Consider the following 22,351-nt stretch of genomic DNA (forward strand, 5'->3'; position numbering starts at 1 on the left):
GAGCGAATGCATTATGTCTAGCCCCGCAGTTTAGAATAATGTTCTGTTGCGTTGTTACCTCCGTTGTTTTTAGAAACTTTTGAGCTATAACCAATGTATATTCTGGTAAAACGTAAAAATGTATTATAAATTTTCGTTAAAGACTATTTTTAGTTTAAAAATGTAATTTGCAGTAAAATGCACTTATAATAATGCGCTTGCAGTGCAAAAGTACAATAAAGGTAAATGCTATGACAGTTTTGCAAAGGAAAAGGATTTTAAATAGTAGGCGAGGGGTAACGCTGTGCTAAAATGAGAATGTAGGCGGGGGACCTCGTTAGCAAAAGACTTTTCACAGCGCTCTCCTCTGATTGTCACGATCTGAATATTTACTGACATACATCCAATGGAATTTCAACTCTATTTAATAGAGAATAAAGTACCAAATGCTCTATTACTATTTAACTTAACACAGTACAAGGACTAAGGCAAGATAAAACTCTCCTGTTCAAAGCTTTTTCCCAGAAATGTAACTAACTCAATGTCTAATTAAATGAAACATTTTTTCTCTTTTTATTCTGGCTTCGTAAATCTGTTAAAAGGAACAAAGTGATCATTGTAATTGATTTATCAAAAATACCAAGTCATTTTTATAATTGTGTTTTTAATAAAAAAAATTCACTTTTTCTTCTATGTGTCTTATACAAGAATTTAATCAAGATAAATAACATAGACATCGGAAGGCAGGTGTGCAAAATGTTTTAGTACTTACTAAATTATTTAGAAGGCATTATGTGGGTGTAGTTCATTACGTCATAAAATTTTATGCCTACTAAGAGTAGAACGCTTTTTGATTATATTTTGCTGCCTAAATATCAAAATTAAACTGCTAATTACTACTTACAGTAATTGTAAAATGTAGACATAAGTTGCAGTTTTTTGCATAATCGTTATAACTTTCATAATAATGTGTTTTGAAAGTAACTATAAAGTTTATTTATTAATAAAAAATATCTTAACATTAACAGCTAAACTAATATATAAACACGGCTAAACACTCACGTATATTCGTCCGGTGGCAGCACCATACGGCGAATATACGTGAGTGTTTAGCCGTGTTTATATATCAGTTTAATATAATGTCTCACGATAGTTTGAATAATTTAATTAACAGTTAAAGTTACTTGAAACTCTAATGTTTTCTAGTAAACAGCTTTCCCGTACAACATAATTGTGTATTTTCCCTATGTTACATTATGGTAATTTATTTCTTATTACACTTAATATAAAGATTAATATTCCGTTGAGATTGTATTTTTGCAATTAAACTTTATAAAAATTCAGCCGTCGTAGCAAATGAGGACGTTAAATTTTTATTGCGAGTCGCTTCCCTCAGTAGATAATTGACGAGGCGTTAGAACTGTAATAAAATGGAAGACGAGTGCTGTGAAAGTGTAATAAAATACATTTTATAATAATATTTTCGTTATTACTTTTCTTTGTTTACAGAAAACAATGCTGCCAGTTTAAAAGGCAAATTAAAATTAATTTAACAAAACTATTAAGATGTAGTCAGTCAAGTCAGATCTTTGCAGTTATAGTAGAGATGTAAAGCATATAAAAATGTATCGCATACATTACTACAAGAACTTTTTTCTAGTTTTAAATTCAAATAATCTCTACACTCTTATTGGTATAATTATAATTTATCCAGAAACAACGATTGCCATGTTCAACTGTAAAAAAACTATTTAAAACTAAATTTTACTATCATTGTTAACGATAATATTTTCGGTACATTAAAACAAATAAAATATCCTTAAATAAAGATCAAGTGACTTCAATGTAAGTACTTTTAAAACGCTTTTCAGCTTAGAGAAAAAGTAATAACTCAGTTAGCGCCTCTCTCGGAGGAAATTGACATCCTTTGTCGCCTTTGAAACACTATACCGCGTTTCGGAGAGCGGTCATTTGCACGGAATTGAGTTAGGGATACAATTCACTGGGTAAATCACATAGCTAAAGTTAACTTGTTGAACTATAACTACGTAAGAGATACCAAACAGTAGTTACTTTGGAAAAGTTTGTTTAAGATCTTATTGTAATGTTTTTTTTAAACAGCTTATTAAAATTTATATGAAACAAAAAGTTATAGTCAAATAAAGGAAATAATAGAAGAAATAATTTAATACTGGCCACTTTCAAAGCAAAAATTTTGTCAAGGTCATCTGGTATGTTTTTAGATCTCAAGCTCTAATGCTTTTTTAATTTTCATAAATTACGGTACCCATTTTCCATTTTACTTTTGCTAAAATTTTGAGTAAGTTGCTTAGTGAACATCCTGCTTTATATTGCTTAGTGAACGGATTTAGGTCAAATGGAAGACAATTAAATTGAGTCGATTTTGTGATAGGGGATTGGAAAATTGTTTGCATAAACCGTTCCGAAAGATTTACGTCCAAACCGTTTTATCCGTTCCCTTCAGATAAGAGAAAACTGGAAAAAAATATTTTAACATAAAAAAAAATATTTCAATAAAAAAACAGAGAAACCTAACCTAAAAAGTACCAGTTTACTTACTAAAAAACTATATATTTGTATTTATTCGTATAATTATTAATTCCATGGTAAACCATGGAAAAAAACCATGGTAAAAAAAATTCTTGGCTAAAGCCAAGAATTTTTTTTTGGGCTTGTTCTAACTATTTTATAGTGACGTAACAATGACACACGCGCCAAGGAAACACTATGATTTATTGATTAACAACCACAAATCCAAACTTAAGTTACGTTACTAGTTGATTAACTTAAATCCATAAAAAATCTAAATAAATTAATTTGATTCTTAATTGAATGGATACAGAAGCGAGAACATTTTTATTTCTGGTAAACCGTTCCCCATCTATGTAGACATCGATTGAAATGTCAAACGCAAACTCGGATAATTCTCTACAAACGAAATGCTCGACGTACGAAGCTTGGTCCGTTTCAAGATTTATCATTTTAATTATCTATTTCTCATTGTTCAATATAGAATGCAATTTCAGATTTTAAAACGTTTTGTAGATATAACACGATGATCATAACTCTTTTATTTTTCTTTTAAGATGCCCAACACTCGACACCACGTAGACCTCTTTGGTCTTTTGTCATAATTATAAACCTCCTTCATCCCATCCTACCAACCTCTTTAATTTTTTGTCTCGAGCCGCGATTCGAAATATTATATATATTATAATATGAAATTTAGAGTGAAGCGTTGGAGAGCATGTGGATCTTATTTGCAATGTAAAACCAGCTGCCGAAGAAGAAACCGCATGCGCATCCAGCACAGCACGGTGATCGGGTGGCACTAAGACCTCAACGCAGCAAATAAGACAGGCAAATATTTGCCCTGGGAGCTAATTCCACGACACGCTTTCTTAAGAGACGTATCCGCTCTACTTCTTTCTCTTTTTCATGCCTAAGAATTTTATTTTTTTTTACAAAAAAAAACCTAATTAATTTTAGCTCTATTTTATTTCACAAAGAAACACAAAAAGTTATACACAATTTTAACTAAATATTTCACTTAAACACACGTAAGAAGCTACAGAATTAAGGGGTATTAAATAGGGGCATGTTTTCTACAGCGTTTACATTAATTTACGAAAATTTTGTCAAAATTGCTCAAACATAAATGTTGGCTAATGCGCTTGGGACGGCTGTCGGTCTGTACGTATACCTTAAATTTACATACAAATGTTAAAGGTAGGATAATAGTTTAATTAATTTTAAAATTCCAGTTAGATAGAATTATTGAATAAGTTAAAAAAAGCTTTTAGCTCGATAAAGAATTAAAATTAATATCGTGTATGGCACCCGAATATTAAAGAGAAGAAATTTCTTAGTGTGTAATTTTTCATCGAGACTATTACGTACTAAAATTTACTAATTTCCATAAAACTTTAGCTAAAAGCTAAAAAATTACTAAATAATATATTAAAATTGACCCGTGTTCCCTCACGGGTGGCTAAGGTCATAAAACTGTTTCAAACTGAAAACTACTAAAGTTATTTTGCAACTGAAATTAAAAGTTAACGCTTCAGTGAACATTAATGATAATAGAGAAGGCGTGTTATTTTGAAACAACTACAACACTAAATTAAGTGTAACTTTTTATTTGTAAGACAAGATTTATTTTTATATCACCCTTCGTATAAATGAACTCATCCGTTATAAAAGTGTTTACAAACTAAAATATTATTATATCTCATATTGCCACACACAGATTAGTTATTCCCTTTAGTCACCGACATATTAATAACCATACCATCATATTAGTAACTACCATATTAGTAACCATCAATTTTTTTATATCATACAAGGTGGCAAACGAGCTAGCGGCCACCCGATATCGCTGAAATAGCGAAGTGACCGTTGCCCATACACATACGCAATTGCATATGCGTTGCCTACCTTTAATCGACGGTGGAGAGGATGCACAGAAAGAAAATATTTTCCCTTTTCTTCCATCCTCTCATCCGGAAAGTTCACTTCCACTTCGCATCCTTCCTTATAAGAAAAAGGGTGGGAAGGCCTAAATTAGGTCTCCGGGCAAATGAAATCAATGAGTTTGAGAGCGGCAGAAATAATTTTTTAAATGCTTTATTATTTATATTCTGAAGATAATTATAACGGCAAGTCCTTTGATATTTGAATGAACCCTAAAAATTGAATATATTTGATTGTTTATATCAAAACAAGTTAATATAGGAAAATAGCTTCACATAACATATTTATATGTAAATCGTATTCCCATACTCCTAGCGGATAGATAACGGACCCTTAAAGTATTATCCTACATTGAAGTTTTGGGTCAACTTAATAACATTTTCGAAATGTATTTCGTTTATCCAACTATAATGTTATTCTGTTAAAACTTCAAATATTTTTGATTCAAATAATTATATTTGTTTAATCTATATAATGGACAGTATCTAGCGTAACAAGTTCATGTGTACAGCCAAACAGGCATAAGACAATGAAGGAAACCGGTAATTCAGTCAAAATAAGCAATAGTCTTTAGACAAGCATTTGTAGTTCTTCTTGATGTCGATGTCCATAGGCGTAGATAATCAACCCGCTGTTCTTCCGCTCGTATCAATTGGTTTCTGCTATACATACAACATTAGTAAAATGACTTACCATTTAACGCCCGCTCCATAACACGGTAAAGTCAATCTGCAAAGGTCAAGGATCAGAGTCCACGTCACTACAAATATGTATCACAAATGTAAGACTTCTTCGACACAATACAAAAAGGAATATAACATTAAACACTAGTTCCGAAAGTACCAAAATATAAATACATATTTAATCGCGATCACGCCAATCGACACTAAGGGACGCGATATTGCTCGCTCGGTTCGTTTTAAGAATACCTTCTTTTGCGATATTTTAAAATGAATTGTCGTTTACTAATAAGTTTATGTGATATTGATACGTCGTACATATATAAATAAGGTTCATATTTATTTAGCTACATTATGTTTAATATTATCTAATGTTTTAGCGTAATATTTTCGAATATTAGGCAGCTTAAGTGGGAGTTCTACAAGTTTTCGTATATATACTTTTTGATACAGAACCTACTTTAAGAAATAACTTGAGTTTATAATCTTCGAAATTATTTTACAATCACGTTACGTTTTACGACAGGAAATAAAAAACGTTTGGTTATAAATAGACAAATTTAATGTAAAAATTTTCATTCTTAATAATATTGTATAACTGAGTAAAGTTCTAATTACGTTGACTAGATATTGACTATTGCCGGCATTGTCTCTCAACTCCCCGAGTCCAACGAACAACCTGTTGACAAACAATTTGTTTTATTTATATTCTATACGTAACTATACTAAAAGGAAAAATGAACAACTAATTTAATTTCATAGAAATACTAGCTTTCGCCCGCGACTCCGTCCGCATGAATAAAAATAGCCTATGTGTTCTTCCAGATTTTATTATACATCTACATCAAATTTCAGCGAGATTCCTTGACCCTTTCCGGAGATATCTTCAAACAAACATCCGTCTATCCATCCATTAAAATTTTCTCATTTATAACATTAGTAAGATTAGTACATTATAGATTGAATATTTTATTGAGCAATGTTAATTTGACTCTTAATCGTTTTATTTGAATATTTCTCTTCCATCTAATTAATTTAATTTTGTTGGGCCTAACCAAAAAAACTTAGTGATCCAATTATATTTCATTAAACATATATCAACCTTTCCATCGCACGCTGATCGTCATTTGTCTAACAGACATATCAAGATAATTGAGTTATGGTTACGCGGCCAGCTACCTTCACATTTAAGATTAAAACATACTTTTTCATATTTAATTTCCCGTCCATAATATCAATCAGTGGCGGTCAAAAGGTTAAACAAGTATTTAACTAAACAATATTGTTAGGAAAAAAATCCGACACTGTGCCGGTGTACTTGCACAACACTAGCCTTACTAAAATGTCGACGTTTATGTCCCCTCTCTAATCATTCTGACACTTGTCTTTGCAATAAAAGCGCACCATTCGCGCCAAAGGATTGTAATTAATAAATGTCTAAAAATATATAACTATTTTTTCGATTAACAGATAGTATTCGTGGTTAATTTCAAGCTGTGTTTTTAAAATAAATGTCACTTTGTACAAGTGCGAGTTAAGTTATGATGTAGTTAAAAATTGGGTCAGTGTTACGTTCCAGTTGCGTAATATCTTGCAGTTTTATTTATTAAATATCCAACTAACAAATAAAAGCATTTTCGTATGCAGAATATTTCTCAAATACTAAAAATTCATTTAAAGTATTCAAGCATTTATTGTATGCTATTTTCAATTCAAAGTGTGCTTTATTGGTTTTTCTACATACTAGAGTAAAATAAATAAATTATTAAAGGAAAACAAACTGCCTAAAATTACTTATTTCGTTGTTAATATTAAGTCCTTGATTTATTAAATGCAAATGTTTGTTTCTTTCAAGTGAATTAATAGGTTAATTAGGTTAATCGTTTTCATTCGACTCTTATTCATCTCAAAAATCAGAGTAAATTTTAATAAATTAATAAAATGGAACATACGTCTTTTGAACGAAATCTTCATTCATTTTATTTTCGCATAAAGCTCTTGTCGGCTGAATATTTTCAGCAATCCCTTTTGAAAGCTTCCTTCACTTTTAAATACAAGCTGACCTTTTTTATTTTTCGATGCTTTATGTTAGCTGTATTTTTCTATTCGTGTAAGATGTCTTTTGAAATATTAATTAATAATAATATGTTTATAATACATACCATGATCCGGGCAATAATGGCGTCTACGTCGTCGGCGTCTTTGATCATCGCAGGTATCCACGCATGTTTCCTCTAAAAAATTATATTATATTAATTAAAAACGGCTTTTATAATGAAGGAAATTTGGATGTTTTTCAGACTAAAAACATCTTTTAAATGTCCTTGCATGATCTGTACATCATAAAAAAAATTACGCGACGTTTGCAACTTATTGAAAGTCGTTATCATATCAAATATCAACAAAATTCAAATGAATATATAATTTTTTTAATTATTTGGAGCAACTAAAGACCAATACAGCTTAAGTAGGATACTATCAAATTGAACTCCCCCTTCTCGTAACTAAATTTACTTCATCTCCCCTACCCATAATCCGCAATCCCATTTCCTCCGTTTAAGAGTCCCAGCAGGACACTTGCGGTCGATTTAGCACTTTAAAATATGCTTTGTTCGAGTGAAACAATTTTTAAATTTACGGTAATTAGTAAAAGACCGGTAGCTGTAAAATCTTTACGAAGGATGCTAACGGTGACGATATTTTTGGATAACTACGGCTATAAAGTATAGATTTTGATGTCTTTAAAAAAACCTATGTGTAATATTAACAGTGAAATCCATAAAAACACTCAAAAAAATAGAGATAACTGTATTTTTAATAAGTGTTTCGATTGTGAAAACCCATAGAAACATACCATCACAACAGGAGGATGAATGAGCAGGCGGTGCGGCATCGTCGTCGTGTCGTGCGAGCGCTCGCAGCTGCAGTGTGTACGCACGGGATCCCGCGCTAGCAAGGCCAGGCCCCGCAAACGTCGCGTACGGACTTATCTCGTACACATCTAATACAAACATCACGTTGAGACAGACAAAGAACATGAAGTATTAATACAAATTGATTAGAAGTTTCTTAATATGGCGTCAAATAATAATCGTAATCTGTCTATACCTGGTGGATCTGGTAATAATTTTGGTGTTGGATGTGGCGCATCTCCGTAAGTGCCGCAGCCAGATTTATCACTACTGCTTGCGACACGTGCCACCACACCGTCGGTTCTAAAAAATTTGTAATATACTTTTGATCTAAATATTTTCCAAAAAAACAAAAATTAATAAAAGTGTTGTGTAGTCGATTGTACCTTTTACGTCTCAAAAGTATTGCAAGTATAGTCAACGCAGCTAACGATAGAGCTGCACATAATGCTAATAACAGTGCAAGCTCGCCAGCTGTAGCTGGGAATGGGGCGTCCACTTCTTCAGCAAAACTACCCTCAAGTGGTACCGTCGTGAATTCATAAACCTCTCGCGTCAACCCTGCTTCATTGGAGGCTCGAGCAGCCACGCGATATCTCGAACCCGGAGTTAAACCTATCAATTATTAAGAACCGATTGTAATTTCAATTTAAACTTAAATAAACCAAACCAAGGTGTAGAAATAAACTAACCACTTAAAATAACTTCTCCACCAACCGGCACATCTCTTGCACCCAAAGCACCAGAACCGGCCCATTCCAGTTTTAGGGCTACGGGTCCACATCCCCCATCTGACCATATGCTTGTGTCAAATCGCGCATGAGTAGCATTTGCTCTTATCCATCTAGAATCAGGAGGTGCAGAAGGCGGTCCGCCTGAAGTTCTTACTGCTATCTCAGTTCCGGGAGCTCCACCGGCAGAGCCGTATGCTCGATAAGCTGAACCACATCGTAAGCCACTTAAGGTCACAGGACCTGGATTAGCAGATTGTATCCGCCATTCCCCCTACAATATTTCAAAGTATAGTTATTTCAAAATTTGTGCGTTAGAATAGGATAAAATATAGGATCAGCTAATTTACCTCAGGTGTAGCAAGCCTCCAATGCAATGTATAAGCCTTAGGAAGTGCATGTCCGGGTGCTCGTGGCGTGGGCCTTAGATCAAGTTCTAGTTCCCTAGATCTTGCTTCTAACAAAGCTAAGCTTGGTGGAGCTGGTGGTCGTAACACAATTACCCGCCACGTAACAGAATCAGAGCCGTGTGGGTTTTCAGCAACACATGTGTAATTATCAGCGTGTGATAATTCTAAGCCTAGAATGAAAAGTGAAGACTGGAGCCAAATAGAAACACATTTAGTTGGACAAATAGATTTAAATACAACTTGTATACCTCGAATAAGTAGAGCGTCTCCTTCTAATTGGAATGGTGGAACAGGATGAAGGGGGTTACCAGCCCGAAGCCAGCGTTTAGCAGGCGGTGGCACACCTCCTACTACACAGCGTAGTGATAAAGAACTTCCAGCTGCTTCCATAGCTAATCCACCGAAAGAAGATATTCGGGCTGGTGCTAAAAAATATACATGTTACTACTTACTCAACATTTATTTGAATTTTGATATTAATTTGAAGTTACCTAATGCACTCGTTTGACAAGCGACTACTGTTGATGGTGGACCTTCTCCGGCGCTTGTGGCAGCTCTAACCCAAGCTTCGTATGTTCTACCCGGACGAAGTCCTCGTAGTGGTTTCATACACTCTTCGCCTTCGATACATGCATTCATTCGTGTAACATTTGGTTCCTGAGATCTAAAAATGTTAAGAATCTTGAGGACTACCTTCAACGGGTAAGCAAAAAAATTAGATAAAACAATTTCAATTCAATTTTATATATAGCTTGGTTGCTTAAAATAAAATAGGACGTTTGCTCAGATCATTTTAAAAACATTTAAAATCTTACCCCGACAAATCTTTTACATATAGAGTGTAATGAGTTAATTTTCCATTAGGCTGGGACGGAGGCAGCCACGATGCCCTTAAGGATCGTTCACTCAACGCTATAAGTTTCATACCTCCTGGTGCACTTGGTACTGAAAAGAAATACTTAATAAAACTTTTTTCCTAATATCTTCTTAATGGAATTTTTTTTACATACCGTCTTCGTCTGTGCGACAGAACTGAGGAGCAGAGAGTGGACCATCTCCCGCCGCGTTGTGTGCGCGAACCCTTACTTCGTATTCAGCATACGGTGATAAACGCGATACCGTTGTTTCTTCTCCCTAAAGAAATTTGGTTCAATGGTGCTAAGAAAGAAATATAAACAAACAAGTAGATAACGAACTTAGAAAGGAACTGGTAATAATACTGCCATTATATTGCCTATTGACTTCAAAAATTATCCATAAAGATTTTATAATTAATGACATAATGTACAAACCTGAACACGTAAATATGCGTCTTGTGGTGGCAACAATGGGTCAGAATCACGTCTCGTGTACTGTAGCGTGTAATGAGTTATGATGCCTCCTCTCGATTCCGGAGTTGGCGGATGCCATGACACTCTAAGTGAGGTCGAACCACTTGATATGCAGGGTAACAATTCAGGACTTCCATTCGGTGCTAACCAAAAAGATAAAAACTTAATACAAGTGTAAATTTTTCTTTATTATGTTGCTTACATGAAGCCTATGGAACTGTTAATACCAATATTATAAAAACAATAGTGTCATTTTTATCTGCAGCTTTAGCAGTTATACTTGAAAATAAAAGAAATTCTGATATAAAATTCTAAAGATACTCACGAGATTCAAGTGTGTGTCGATAATGAGGTGGAGAAATAGGTCCAGCACCGGCAGCATTGTAAGCCCTCACAGTGATACCATATCTCGTGGCCGCTTTCAACCCTCTCAGAGTAGTACTGGTCGCATCCGCACTGGCACCACTCTCAGAACCAGAGTTATCACCATGTCCTTTACCTTCCTCGGATACTTCCCACCAACGTATCGTATAGCCGAGTAATGTACCGTGCCATGTTTCTCGCGGCGGTGGCTACAGTGATACAAAATCACATTTTAAACGGATTCCTCTCGCTAATCGATAATATTCAAATAATGTTTGGTAAAAGACAACGTTAAAGCCCATATTACTACTTGTTAATGTATTAAAATAGAAGAACCCACTTCAATCCTTAATTCTTAAGGTGGGTTCTTTGAAATTGGTCCAAAATATGAATTTTAATAAGAATATAAGTCTATAACTTCAAGAGTATTTATAATAAAACCATCTTGTGTTGAAAAAATGCTCAAAAATTTATGAAAAACAATACCTGCCAAGTGACAAGTAACTCTCGAGCGCGCAGAGCTCTCACTATTATGTCGCGCGGCACTCCGCCCGGGGCTGTTCAAATTATTGTACATTTAAATAAAGGTACGGACTTAATAATACAAACATAATATTTATAAAACAATTACATATATCTTAAATACAAGTTTTGTGAGTAAAATTTTGTTTAAATTCATTTTGCTATTAGAGCTTCGATTTATTGACAGCGTTGCGTCAAATCGCTTTACATTCCATTGCCGTGTTCCAGCATAGAATATTCACGTTTTCTCCTAAAATTATAATATATTGTAACAGATAGAACAAACTAAGACTTGGTAAATAGGTACCTTCTTCTCTGGTAGTAAAATGTAGAGGCGTAGTATACGGGGATGCCCCGACGTCGTTGTGTGCGGCGAGTCTAAGGACATATCGTGTGTCCGGAGCTAATCCCGTCACCAAAGCCCCGGCGCGACCCGGCCCTTCCGATCTGAATGGTCAATAGGCTTAAACAATAATCCTCTTGTAATGGAAAATCGGACTACAACTGAAAACGTCACTAACAATCATTAAATATTTCATGTTTGTACGGATCGAGGGATTTAGATATGTTCCATTTCTGTGTTTTAATATTCATCAAAGTTATGCTATAATACTTATTTGTGAGTACAGAATTGTTTTATTAATTTAATTTCGATGTTTAGTTAAATTTATACAATAGATAGGTTGAAAGATTAATATACTATTTTTCATTTAATATATAATAGAACTAAACATAAAAAAATTATTTATTAAAAAGTCTGTATACAATCATTATGAAATAAAAAATCTCTTTAAAAATTTATTCAAAGTATTGTATACTTACGCAACGTGTAGTAGATCTGAGTTCGTCAGCGTCACATTTACAACCTCCGGAGTGTCCCAGGTGTTCATCAATGTAGGAATCGGTACGCTCAAGCCGACATTTGTCATGTCGACTGCAAGAGCTTTATATTGTAATGTATAATGCGACACAATTACTCCTCGTGCGGCTCTCCAAGTTACACGAGCTTTTCTCGACCATAATTCAGAAATGCGAACTTCTTCCGGCACGTTGGGGCGTTCTGCGCCAAGACAAATTAACTTAAACTAAGAAAACTGTAATAGTATAAGTAATTATCGGAAATATACAAAAGAATTGATTAAAGTCAATTAAATACATAGCTATAATTAAATACCTTTCACAAATAATCGAAAAAGTAGTTCGTCGTTTCCATACAAATTACGCGCCAAACATCGGTAGTCTCCCGCGTGTTCAGGGCTTGCGTGGTTTATTGTTATTTCTGACGTTATCAATCCATTGCCTATGTCTTTTGTTTCCACACCTCCTGTGCCACTATTTATAAAGATAATGAAAATAATAATTTATATTATAATACATAATTAAAATTAATCAACTTTAATGTTGGTAATTTCAGTAAAAAGTGAAGTCTTCATTGGACAAGACCAAGTTTAGTATGGCTCTTGCAAAAACCTATTTAATATATTCAAGGTAAACAAATAGTACAGCATATAATTACTCACAGTAAAGATAATGGGCGTGAATCATGTGTCCAATGTAAATGAATCTCCGGTTCCCCTCTGACAGTGCAAGTGAGTCTCGCAGTTGATCCCCTTACCACCCATCTAGTCTCTCCGCCTCCGTCACCTCTTGTTAAAATAGGTGGCTCTGTTCGTACACAAATAAACCATTTAGTAAAAACCATGAAATGCGAGACACGAAAGAGTTTTCTTTAAAACATTTTTTTTTAATTTGATCTTATAAAAATTTTTGCTCCTCAGATTTCGCTTTTACTTTTAATTCAAATAAAAGTCTAAGAGAGGAAAATATAATTACCTCTTACGTCAAGATAGAAGGAGTGATGTAGAAATGAATGTTGCACTCGTGCCGTACATCGATACCATCCTTCATGATTAGAAGTAACCGCTTTCAGCCAAATAGTACCATCAGATAAAACTGTTCCTTCACTAGAATCCGATGTATCGGATTGACTCCATAAAATGTGGTGCCAATTATCACCTCCTATAAATAATTACTAAATTAAAGTTCTTTAAATCTTTAATCTATATATAAGCATAAAAATCAATTGATGTTCGTTAGTCTCGCTTAAACCCGAGAATGGCTGAACGGATCTTATCTTGATCTTGAAATGTTCGTAGAGATCTAGGGAAAGTTAAAAAGGTGAGAAAAAATCGAATAATTGCCTGGTAAACCTATTTCCCGTAGGAAACTTTTTTTAATACCTCGTGGACGGAGTCGCGGGCGACAGCTAGTTTTAAATAAGAAGCATTGAAATTTCATGCAAACTTACCCGAAGAAAATTCCCAAGATATTCTGGGAAATGGTTGACCTTTAGCTGAACAAGGGAGAAGTACTGCAGCTCCAACTGACACTGAAGTATTTTGTGCTCGCCACACCCAAGACGGTGATTCTATTCGTAATAACTGTTTTAATTGATAGGTTATTCAACTCTAAGTTACTCCAAGAAATCCTAAGTAAATATTTTTAAAACAGACAAAAAAGACAATGTTTATAAGTACCTTTAACTATCAATGGTGCAGTATGACTAATTGTTCCAAAATCATTAGTCGCTCTGCACGAGTATTCACCAGTGTGTGCAGAGGAAAGATTGTGTATCACCAACAGTGAGAAAAAGTCCATGTTTTTTTGTTCGACCTTAAAACATAACAAATATTAATCCAATAAATTCCATAATTTGGTCTGTAATATTGATGAACACTCTTTTACCTTTAATACTGATGGTATTGGCAAATTATCTTTATGCCATGAAAATAATATTGGTTTATCGCCTGACACTAAGCTACAAGTTGCTTGCGTACTACCTCCAACTTCGAGTTCCTCAGGGAAATGAAATGGCATTATTTTTGGTGGTTCTGTCAAAAAAATACAAATCATTTTAATGTCTCTTTTTGCTTTTTGTTTTTATATTTGTAATATTATAATTTTATGCTTACTATGTACTTCGAGACGAACGGTTCTTCTAGCGAGTTCCCCACTCTCAGCTCTAACCTCACACGTGTAACTACCAGCATCAGTACTTCTTACTGAAGGTAGCCTTAATACACCTATGTCCTCCGTTGATTCAAGACTAGAGTCTATAGCTGATCCATCTTCACGTCGCCAAATAACTTCTCTGCAGATAGTTAATAGGGTTAAAAATAAAACAAACACCATTTCATTATTATTATTATAAGTGTTCTCTCTCTCTCTCTCTCGGCCTCTCTCTCTCTGTCTCTCCTTCTTCTCACTCTCTCTTTCTAAAATTTCGTATACTCACTTTATTGGATATCCCGAATAAGGGCAATTAAGTATCACATCCGTGTTTGTTTTTACATGAATAGGTGGCAGGTACCGAATATTTGGAGGGCCTGTTAAAATAAATAACTAATATTACGTCAAGTACTATTTATTTCACATCATAGTCTATTTTAGAACTTTCTAAATTACCAAATATATTAAGTCTTGCATGATGAGCATGAGAGCCACCAGAATTAGTAGCATTGCAACCATATCTACCGCCTTCGTCTGCTGTTCGGATTGTTACGCTTAACGTCGATACTATTGCGCCTTCTTCACCATTAGGTAGAGACTCTGCTCTTGTATTTACACTATACCTGAACAATAATCATAAAGATATCACAAACTTGAAGTAATTAGACTTTCAATATTAATCTGTCTTAATTTTACTTACTTATCTGGGGCAGAAGGCAAAGGTCTATTATCTAATGTCCATATTATTCTTGGTGGTGGAATGCCATTAGCCGCGCATCTCAATACAATACTTTGTCCTATTCTGGTAACAGCTTCACTAAATGTTGAAATAAGTCTCGGTGGTCTATCTAAAAATTCACTGTGATATAATTACGATCAAAATGACATAAGAATGAAAATAAGAAGAAGAAACTTGAAGTACCAGCTATAACAAGTTCAGCTCCAGACACAGCTGAATCCATGTGATCATAAGCAGTACATTGATAAAGACCAGCATGGTGTGATCGGACTGGACCCAACGATAGCCGAGACTGCGGTGCGTGAAGTGGTCGACCCTCGTGTTGCCAACTTAAAGTAACGCCTCCACCACGTCCACCTTGTACTGAGCAATTAAAAACTCCTGACCCACCTGTCCCAAGCATCTAAAAAGCGCATATATTATGTAATTTTGGAATGGAGAATTTAATATAAAAAGCAAAAATATACTTACCATTGGATTTGGAGTAACAATAACACTCAACGGTTCTGTAACTATTAATCGCACAAGAAGTCTAGTTGAAGATTCAGTACCAGTAGAACAAGCATATCGTAGAGCATGATGTGGTCGTATATTCGGAAGGATGAGGGCACCACCCTTAACGATTCCTTCTCCAGGAGTATGAGCTATCCATACCCCACTTGCTTCCTGTCGCTGCCAACTGATAATTTGAATTGATAGTGTAATTAAAATTTTATATCTATTATTGATCTTTTAAAAGTGTACTAATATTTGTAACAGTAAATCTACTTACGTAATAGTATGTCCACTGACGTGACGCATAATGCAAGGCAATATAACAGTATCACCTGTTCGTGCTTCAACAGAATTTATTTCGTTGTTTTCCAACCAACTACTGTCTGTTTAATAAAACAAAACAGTTAACAGACGTCAGTTCCATTTCAAGTTCTAAATATTACATTAAACTCACCATCTGTTGTAAGTTTCATTATTGGACTAGGAGTGTCCAAAGTTATACAAGAATATTCCGCTTGCATATCTGCTTGAGTTAAATCTACGCCTAACAAGAAACCACCAGCACCAGATATCCAACGCGAATCTGTAATAAAAGCTTTAATTTAATCTCCTACTTTTTTATATCAGCCATAGTTATTGATAAGTTTTCACAACTTACCTCCGCCAATATAACTCGAGGAAAGTGTAAGCCCGTCTTGGATCCATCGGATATCAACAAGACCAATTTGTGGGGATATTTCACATCGTAATACAACAGATCCACCAACTTTAGCGGGAGTTAGCTGACGTATAGAATGTGATAAAACGTTATCCTCAACTGTGAATCAAATAATTTTTATTTACATTTGAATATAAAAAACAAAAAAAAAATTGTTTTCTTTTTAAGCGATTGGTCTTTTACGATACTCAGTAGATCCACATTATATCAGATTTAAATGTTTTTGTTTGGATTAGAGACTGAAAAGTCGCATAAATGAATAATGTAAATGTTACACGTTAACTAAACTTTCTTAAGCATTTACACCTTAAATTCTCATTCTATCAGGTCTTCATCGCGAGTTTATATCGTTGCTGAACGAGGTAATGATGGACGTCCGTGAGTGTCAATCGTATAGGGCCTCGTCAGTGTACAGGGCTTCCTAGATAATATAGTACTTCCAACAATCTATACTTTTAACTTATAAATTATGTGACTACTTTTCTTAAACTTTGTCCTGTACTGTGTTTATCAAAATAGTAAGTACGAATTGGAATTTACTATACATTTGTAGTTTGTGTATCAAATTTAATCACACAAATTGCTGTCCTTTTAAGGTAGAGTATTTTTCCAAGAAGGGTTAGCGACAGGCAGGCGGCGGGCGTAAAAATTAAGCCAATACATTAAGTTTAAAAAAAAACCGTGAACGCGGACCGATATGGCCAAGAAAATGATGATTATGGAATTGCTAACTTTTTACCAAATAACACTGTATTAAACTTACAAAAGTGTAATAACGTCTGAGCGGAATTAAAAAAAAAACTTAATTAGTAGCCTACGTGCTCTTCCAGACTATGTTCTACATCTATGCTAAATTTCAGCGAGATCTATGCAGACTTTCTGATGATACCTTCGAACAAACATCCATCCATCCAAACATTCGCATTTATAATATTAGTAAGATAAGAAGTAAGACTAGTAAGAAGCAAGATAACTTATTTTCTAGAAAGTGATTATGCAAGTTACCTTGCGAATACAGATTCAAAAAGCATTTGTAAAACAATACAAAAATAAAATATCAAAGTGTCGAATACTTTTTACAAAACTCATTTGAATAAGAATAAGCCTCTTTTGCGCCTCCATTTGTTGCCTTTCAATTTTTCCTTTTGTAGTCCGCTCCATTGTGTGGAAAATGTTAAAATATGGTAAGTAAAATCTGCACCACGAACTCACTTCTTAACGGAAAAATATTTTCGAATACAACACGACATTTTATTGGAAATCCTTCTTATTTAGTCTTCAAAGAATCTCACTTGTTTATATTATATTTTATTCTATGTTTAACCATAATCTGAATAAGGTTAAGTTTTAAGTAAATTAACAAACGGTCGAAGTTTTTTGTCAAATGTAGTTCACTGTTACGAAAAATAGAGTTTGGACAGACAGAAGGACGGACAACGAAGTGTACCTATAAAAGTTCCGTTATTTTCCATTCGAGGTACGGAACCCTAAAAAGCATCAAATTGATACCGCTCGATATAATTTGTATGTGTTTTATTTTGTGTACTTTGTGTGTTATTGTATTTTATTAAGTTCCACTTTCGTATAGTTCGTAATTTGTGTACAGTGAATTCTATCTTACTAATATTAAAAATGCAAATCTTTAGATGGATGGACGGATGTTTATTTGAAAATATATCCAGAACGGCTGAACGGATTTTGATGAAATTTGGCATACATATAGAACATAGTCTGGAAGAACACATAGGCTATTAATTATATTTTCTTTAGATTCCGCGCGGACGGTGTCGCGGGTGAAGGCAATTGACTTAAATAAATATTTTATTCCGAGTTGTTTAAAAAGAAGACATTTTATTATATTCAATTACAATATTAAAAGTTTTCAGACAGCGCGCTCCGTCGCCTTTAGCATTAGGATCTATAATTTAACTTAAAAAAACTGTTTTTGCTTCAAATACTTTTGAACAAGGAAAATTTACCTTGTTACGAGCTCACTGTAATGTCATTTTTAATTCCTTAATTAAAAGTTTTGGCGTGTAAAAAACTCGAGCGGCCGTTGGATGTTTTTCATTTTATTTCATATTTCCCTCGCTGTGTAACGGAAAGTTAATTGGTTCTACTCTGCTCAAAGTTGTAATTTGTTTTTTTTAGTACATCTGTTTATTACGAAAGGACCTTTATTTCGTTTGCGATAGGACATATTAATTACCTATTCATTTATATAAACCTACTAGAAGGAGGCATACGATTAAGCGGTTAGTATTGCTATAATATAATAGCAAAGTGATTGCTGCCCAATAGCCATTGCAGCACACTAAATAGACAGAAGGGACAATCTACAGTCACATATATCTATGTATATAGATGTTTAATTGGTTTGCAGGCTCTACAATTTTTAAACTCTGTAGGGCAAATTTAATCAGCTTATTGATAATAATTTTACTCCATGGCTCTTATAACCAATAAGTTTATTTATTTAGATGAATTACTTTTTAATTTACTCAGAACAATTAGAACATAATTTTAATCAACCCCTGGCAAGCCCTTATTTTTGTACCTTATTTAATATATTACTGGTACTCACCTGGTTGTAGTAACATAGGTCTTGATAGAGTTGTACCAGCTTTATTTGACGCTTTGCATCTTAATATCGCGCTACTGCCGCCACCTCCTGCGTCCACTACTGAACGTCTCGCGCCGACCACTAGCCGTCCGTCGGTCATCACGTGTCTAATGTTACAACGTCAAATGGTCACTAAGGAATCCACTAAGGAAGTAGTATAGATAATGAAGAGAAATAATCAAAAAAGAGTTTTTAAGCAAACAAAATATGACACCGAATGTGATAGTATATACACTCAAATATATAAGAATATTTTACATTTAATAAAAAATATATATTCATTTTAAACTAATCATATACATGTAGAAAGGAATGAACTACTTGTCTAATAGTTAAAGTGATATTTTATTTACTTTGCTTAAAAGTTTTCAAACCGCTCCATACTTCGCACGGAAGAGACTTCGAATTTAACTTAGTCTTAAAGGAGTGAGATCGTAAAGTACGCCAATTTATTAGCAGTTCGCCTTAAAGAGCTCAGCTTAGTTCTGTCATTTATAAATTGGTTCAGTAAGAACTGTCTAAACTACTTTCAAGTTGTTTTTGTAACACAAGTGTGAATTAATTATTTAAAGAAAAAAAATAGAATTTCATGAAGAACAAAATAAAACAGTTACCCAGACAGTATTCTTTGCTAACTAGCTAAATCGTTAACTTTGATGGTCGTTTAACTATTCACTTAAAGCATAACATTGACAACTCGCAATTCTTTTAGCAGGTACACGAATCTGCGCGCTTTTCACCTGCAGTGGGCTCATTATTACAAGCAGTCATGACGTTTAAATCTTACAATATCATACTATGTCTATTTAGATCCAAAGTATATCTAAACTGACCTTAAGCCGGGTATAGTGGTAAGGATTTGTCCCTCAGCAGTGACCCAGTTGACGTCAGGTGTGGGATGGCCAGTGGCACGGCAGAGTGCGTGGGCGCCGCGTGTGGCCGGCCACAGCACGCGCGCCGGCGGCTCCACAGTGAAGTGTGGCCGTTTCGCACTGGCCAGCGCTGCCGCGATGATGGCCAATGTCCATGGTATTTTATACCCTTGACAAAACAAAATGAATTTTCTTAACCATCGACAATATTTTTTTTTATTTATTTAGCAGTGGTTGTTTTTATTTGTGTCTAGTTCGCCTGATATCCAAAATATTAATATGCACGAAAACCTCGTTAGTTTATCGCTAAACTTTGTGACGTAACATGAATTTTATCGGGTTAACATATTTTGTATTCAAAATAAAATTATGCCAAGTCAATTAAAATGCAGATTAGACACACATTTGATCTAGTAAGAAGATTAAAAGTTACATTGTACAAATTTTGACAACATGTGTTTACTGTTCCTCTTTCTCGTTATCTTTTTTTTTCAATGTTGTAAAATGTTTTAAACTAATATACAAATAGAGCGTGGGTGGCTCAGTGGTTTCAGCACTTGACTTGTAATCTGCACGGTCCTGGGTTCGAATGCCGTCATGTACCAATGTGTTTTTCGATTTCCGATTTACATATGTACATTTACCCGACGTTCTTACGGTGAAGAAAAACATCGTGATGCAACCTGCACATATCTGAGAAGAAATTCAAAGATATGTGTGAAGTCAACAAACCCGCACTTGGCCAGCGTGGTTAACTATGGCCTAATCTCCCCTAACTTAGGGTAGGCTCCGAGCCCCTCGGTGGGGACGTACAGTGAGCTGATGATGATGATGAACATACCAATAATCGAATTTAGCAACAACAACTATCAAAAAAGACGTAGTCGTATAAAAAATGATATGATAGAGGATGTTTATTTATTTTTTACGCCACATAAAATATACATGTAAAGTTTTATAGGACACTATTTAAAGCGTACTCCAATTTTGCATCGCATAATTTTGCTTTAAAAGGAGGCGGAATGTACATCGCACCATTTTACTTGTACAAAATGGATATTAAAAAGATTTATTATTACGTCGTTTATTGTAGGCCACGTCATAAATCAAGTCGTGTGAGCAGCCTCTATTGGCCGGCCGCTGCGTTATTTACATCCAACTGTAATACCGGCCAAGTGCACTTTGATCAAAAACTTTTCAAGTGAATTTAAAATAATAAAAAGCGAAAGGAGAAACTTATAAAAGTAAACAGGGAGCGTTTTTAGAAATTGTATCAAAGTCAATAAATTTTTTGTGTCAGACGATGTAGATTTTTTACTTTAGTACTAACTAATATTAAAATATGAAATGAAATCAATACCAACGGTTTGTATAGATTTAAAATGTTTTTTTATTTAATTTTAAGTTATTTTGTATAAATTTCATGAGACACAGAATAAATCTATCTTATAAGGTTTTTATTGTTTTTATTAATACGTAGCAATTCACTTAAATTGTAATACATATTTATGTTATAGTTTTCGGCAGTGAAAAAGTTTTACCTTTTTACCATTACTAATATAAAATATGTTACTTTGTTAGTTTAAATATTTTAAAAGTATGTATTAGTTATTTTAAATGTTTCTCTTACGATTCAATTTAAAAGTAAAAAAAAAATTATAAACTCAAGCGCGGTATAAGTAAGGAAATTTTTAATTTTGGCGTAAATAACGGATTATACTATCACAAGGAAAATAGATGTTTTATATAATTCTGCCATATTTGGTTAAAAACAGTTTTATTCAAACTTAACATTTAACAATATTTATTAATTAGTCTTTCGCGTTATTTTTGATTAGAGAATTTTTTAACTTAATACTTAACTTTAATACTTTATCTTTATTAAATAAATATTATTTATTTAACGAACCTTTCATTACTAAGCTAAAAATCCACAACAATTTTTCAAATCGCTGCAAAATTGTTTAAATTAACAGTCATGATATGTTCATACACAACAAATTTTTGTTCACTGCACAGTTCCATTTCAATTCATATAATCCCATAATTTTATTACAGTAAGCACGTACATAACGAACGTTCATAAAACTTTTCCGCCATATTTGGAGAACGGCCACGACCCGCTCCTGCGGCGTTCGAATGAAGACTGGCGCGGAAAGCTTAAAGCGCACGTAGCTTGAAACTCGTAGTTCGTAGCTCAAGTTACGTAGCACGTAGCTCCTCGTAGCGGTAGGTGTCCTCGCGTGCTTTTTAGAAACTAATTGTTGTCGAGTATTCATTATTAATTATTTAAGAAATTATTAGAATTATTTAGAATCGTGAAACTATTTAATTTTCATTTTAGTATATTTACTATAGTAAACCTAATATTGTATGCGTAAAAAACTAAAAAATAGAGAATTGTGATATATGACTTACCATAATAGTAAAAATGCACGCTAGTATGTACTAAATAAGATATTGATTATCTGGT

General features: G+C 33.9%; 1 protein-coding gene across 1 annotated transcript; it reads right to left on the reverse strand.

Moving 5' to 3' along the window:
• Positions 1-5,751: 5,751 nt before the first annotated feature.
• LOC106119211 (Down syndrome cell adhesion molecule-like protein Dscam2) lies at positions 5,752-21,930 on the reverse strand. Its single transcript, XM_013314130.1, has 34 exons — positions 21,788-21,930; positions 19,840-20,047; positions 18,968-19,113; positions 16,324-16,482; positions 16,120-16,248; positions 15,943-16,048; positions 15,642-15,849; positions 15,354-15,573; positions 15,132-15,279; positions 14,888-15,054; positions 14,718-14,808; positions 14,395-14,573; positions 14,168-14,313; positions 13,960-14,095; positions 13,731-13,850; positions 13,256-13,441; positions 12,943-13,087; positions 12,597-12,754; positions 12,245-12,482; positions 11,730-11,869; positions 11,387-11,457; positions 10,863-11,109; positions 10,499-10,680; positions 10,217-10,340; positions 10,022-10,151; positions 9,698-9,870; positions 9,455-9,631; positions 9,147-9,376; positions 8,758-9,070; positions 8,452-8,680; positions 8,262-8,368; positions 8,008-8,154; positions 7,316-7,387; positions 5,752-5,832 (listed from the first exon to the last, which is right to left on the reverse strand). The coding sequence occupies exons 1-34, from the start codon at positions 21,792-21,794 to the stop codon at positions 5,807-5,809; spliced, it is 5,265 nt and encodes a 1,754-aa protein (XP_013169584.1). The 5' UTR covers positions 21,795-21,930; the 3' UTR covers positions 5,752-5,806.
• Positions 21,931-22,351: the final 421 nt, after the last annotated feature.

The sequence above is a fragment of the Papilio xuthus genome, unplaced genomic scaffold (genome assembly GCF_000836235.2).
Source record: "Papilio xuthus unplaced genomic scaffold, Pxut_1.1 DF827542.1, whole genome shotgun sequence".
In the NCBI taxonomy this organism is placed as follows: domain Eukaryota; kingdom Metazoa; phylum Arthropoda; class Insecta; order Lepidoptera; family Papilionidae; genus Papilio; species Papilio xuthus.

What these genes read in the sequence shown, in the direction of transcription:
- LOC106119211 (XM_013314130.1), bottom strand. An exon ending in TTGCCTTCTGCCCCAGATAA is followed by an intron (nt 15,055 to 15,131) that starts GTAAGTAAAATT and finishes ATTATTGTTCAG; the next exon opens with GTATAGTGTAAATACAAGAG. An exon ending in TGCACCATTGATAGTTAAAG is followed by an intron (nt 13,851 to 13,959) that starts GTACTTATAAAC and finishes TATTACGAATAG; the next exon opens with AATCACCGTCTTGGGTGTGG.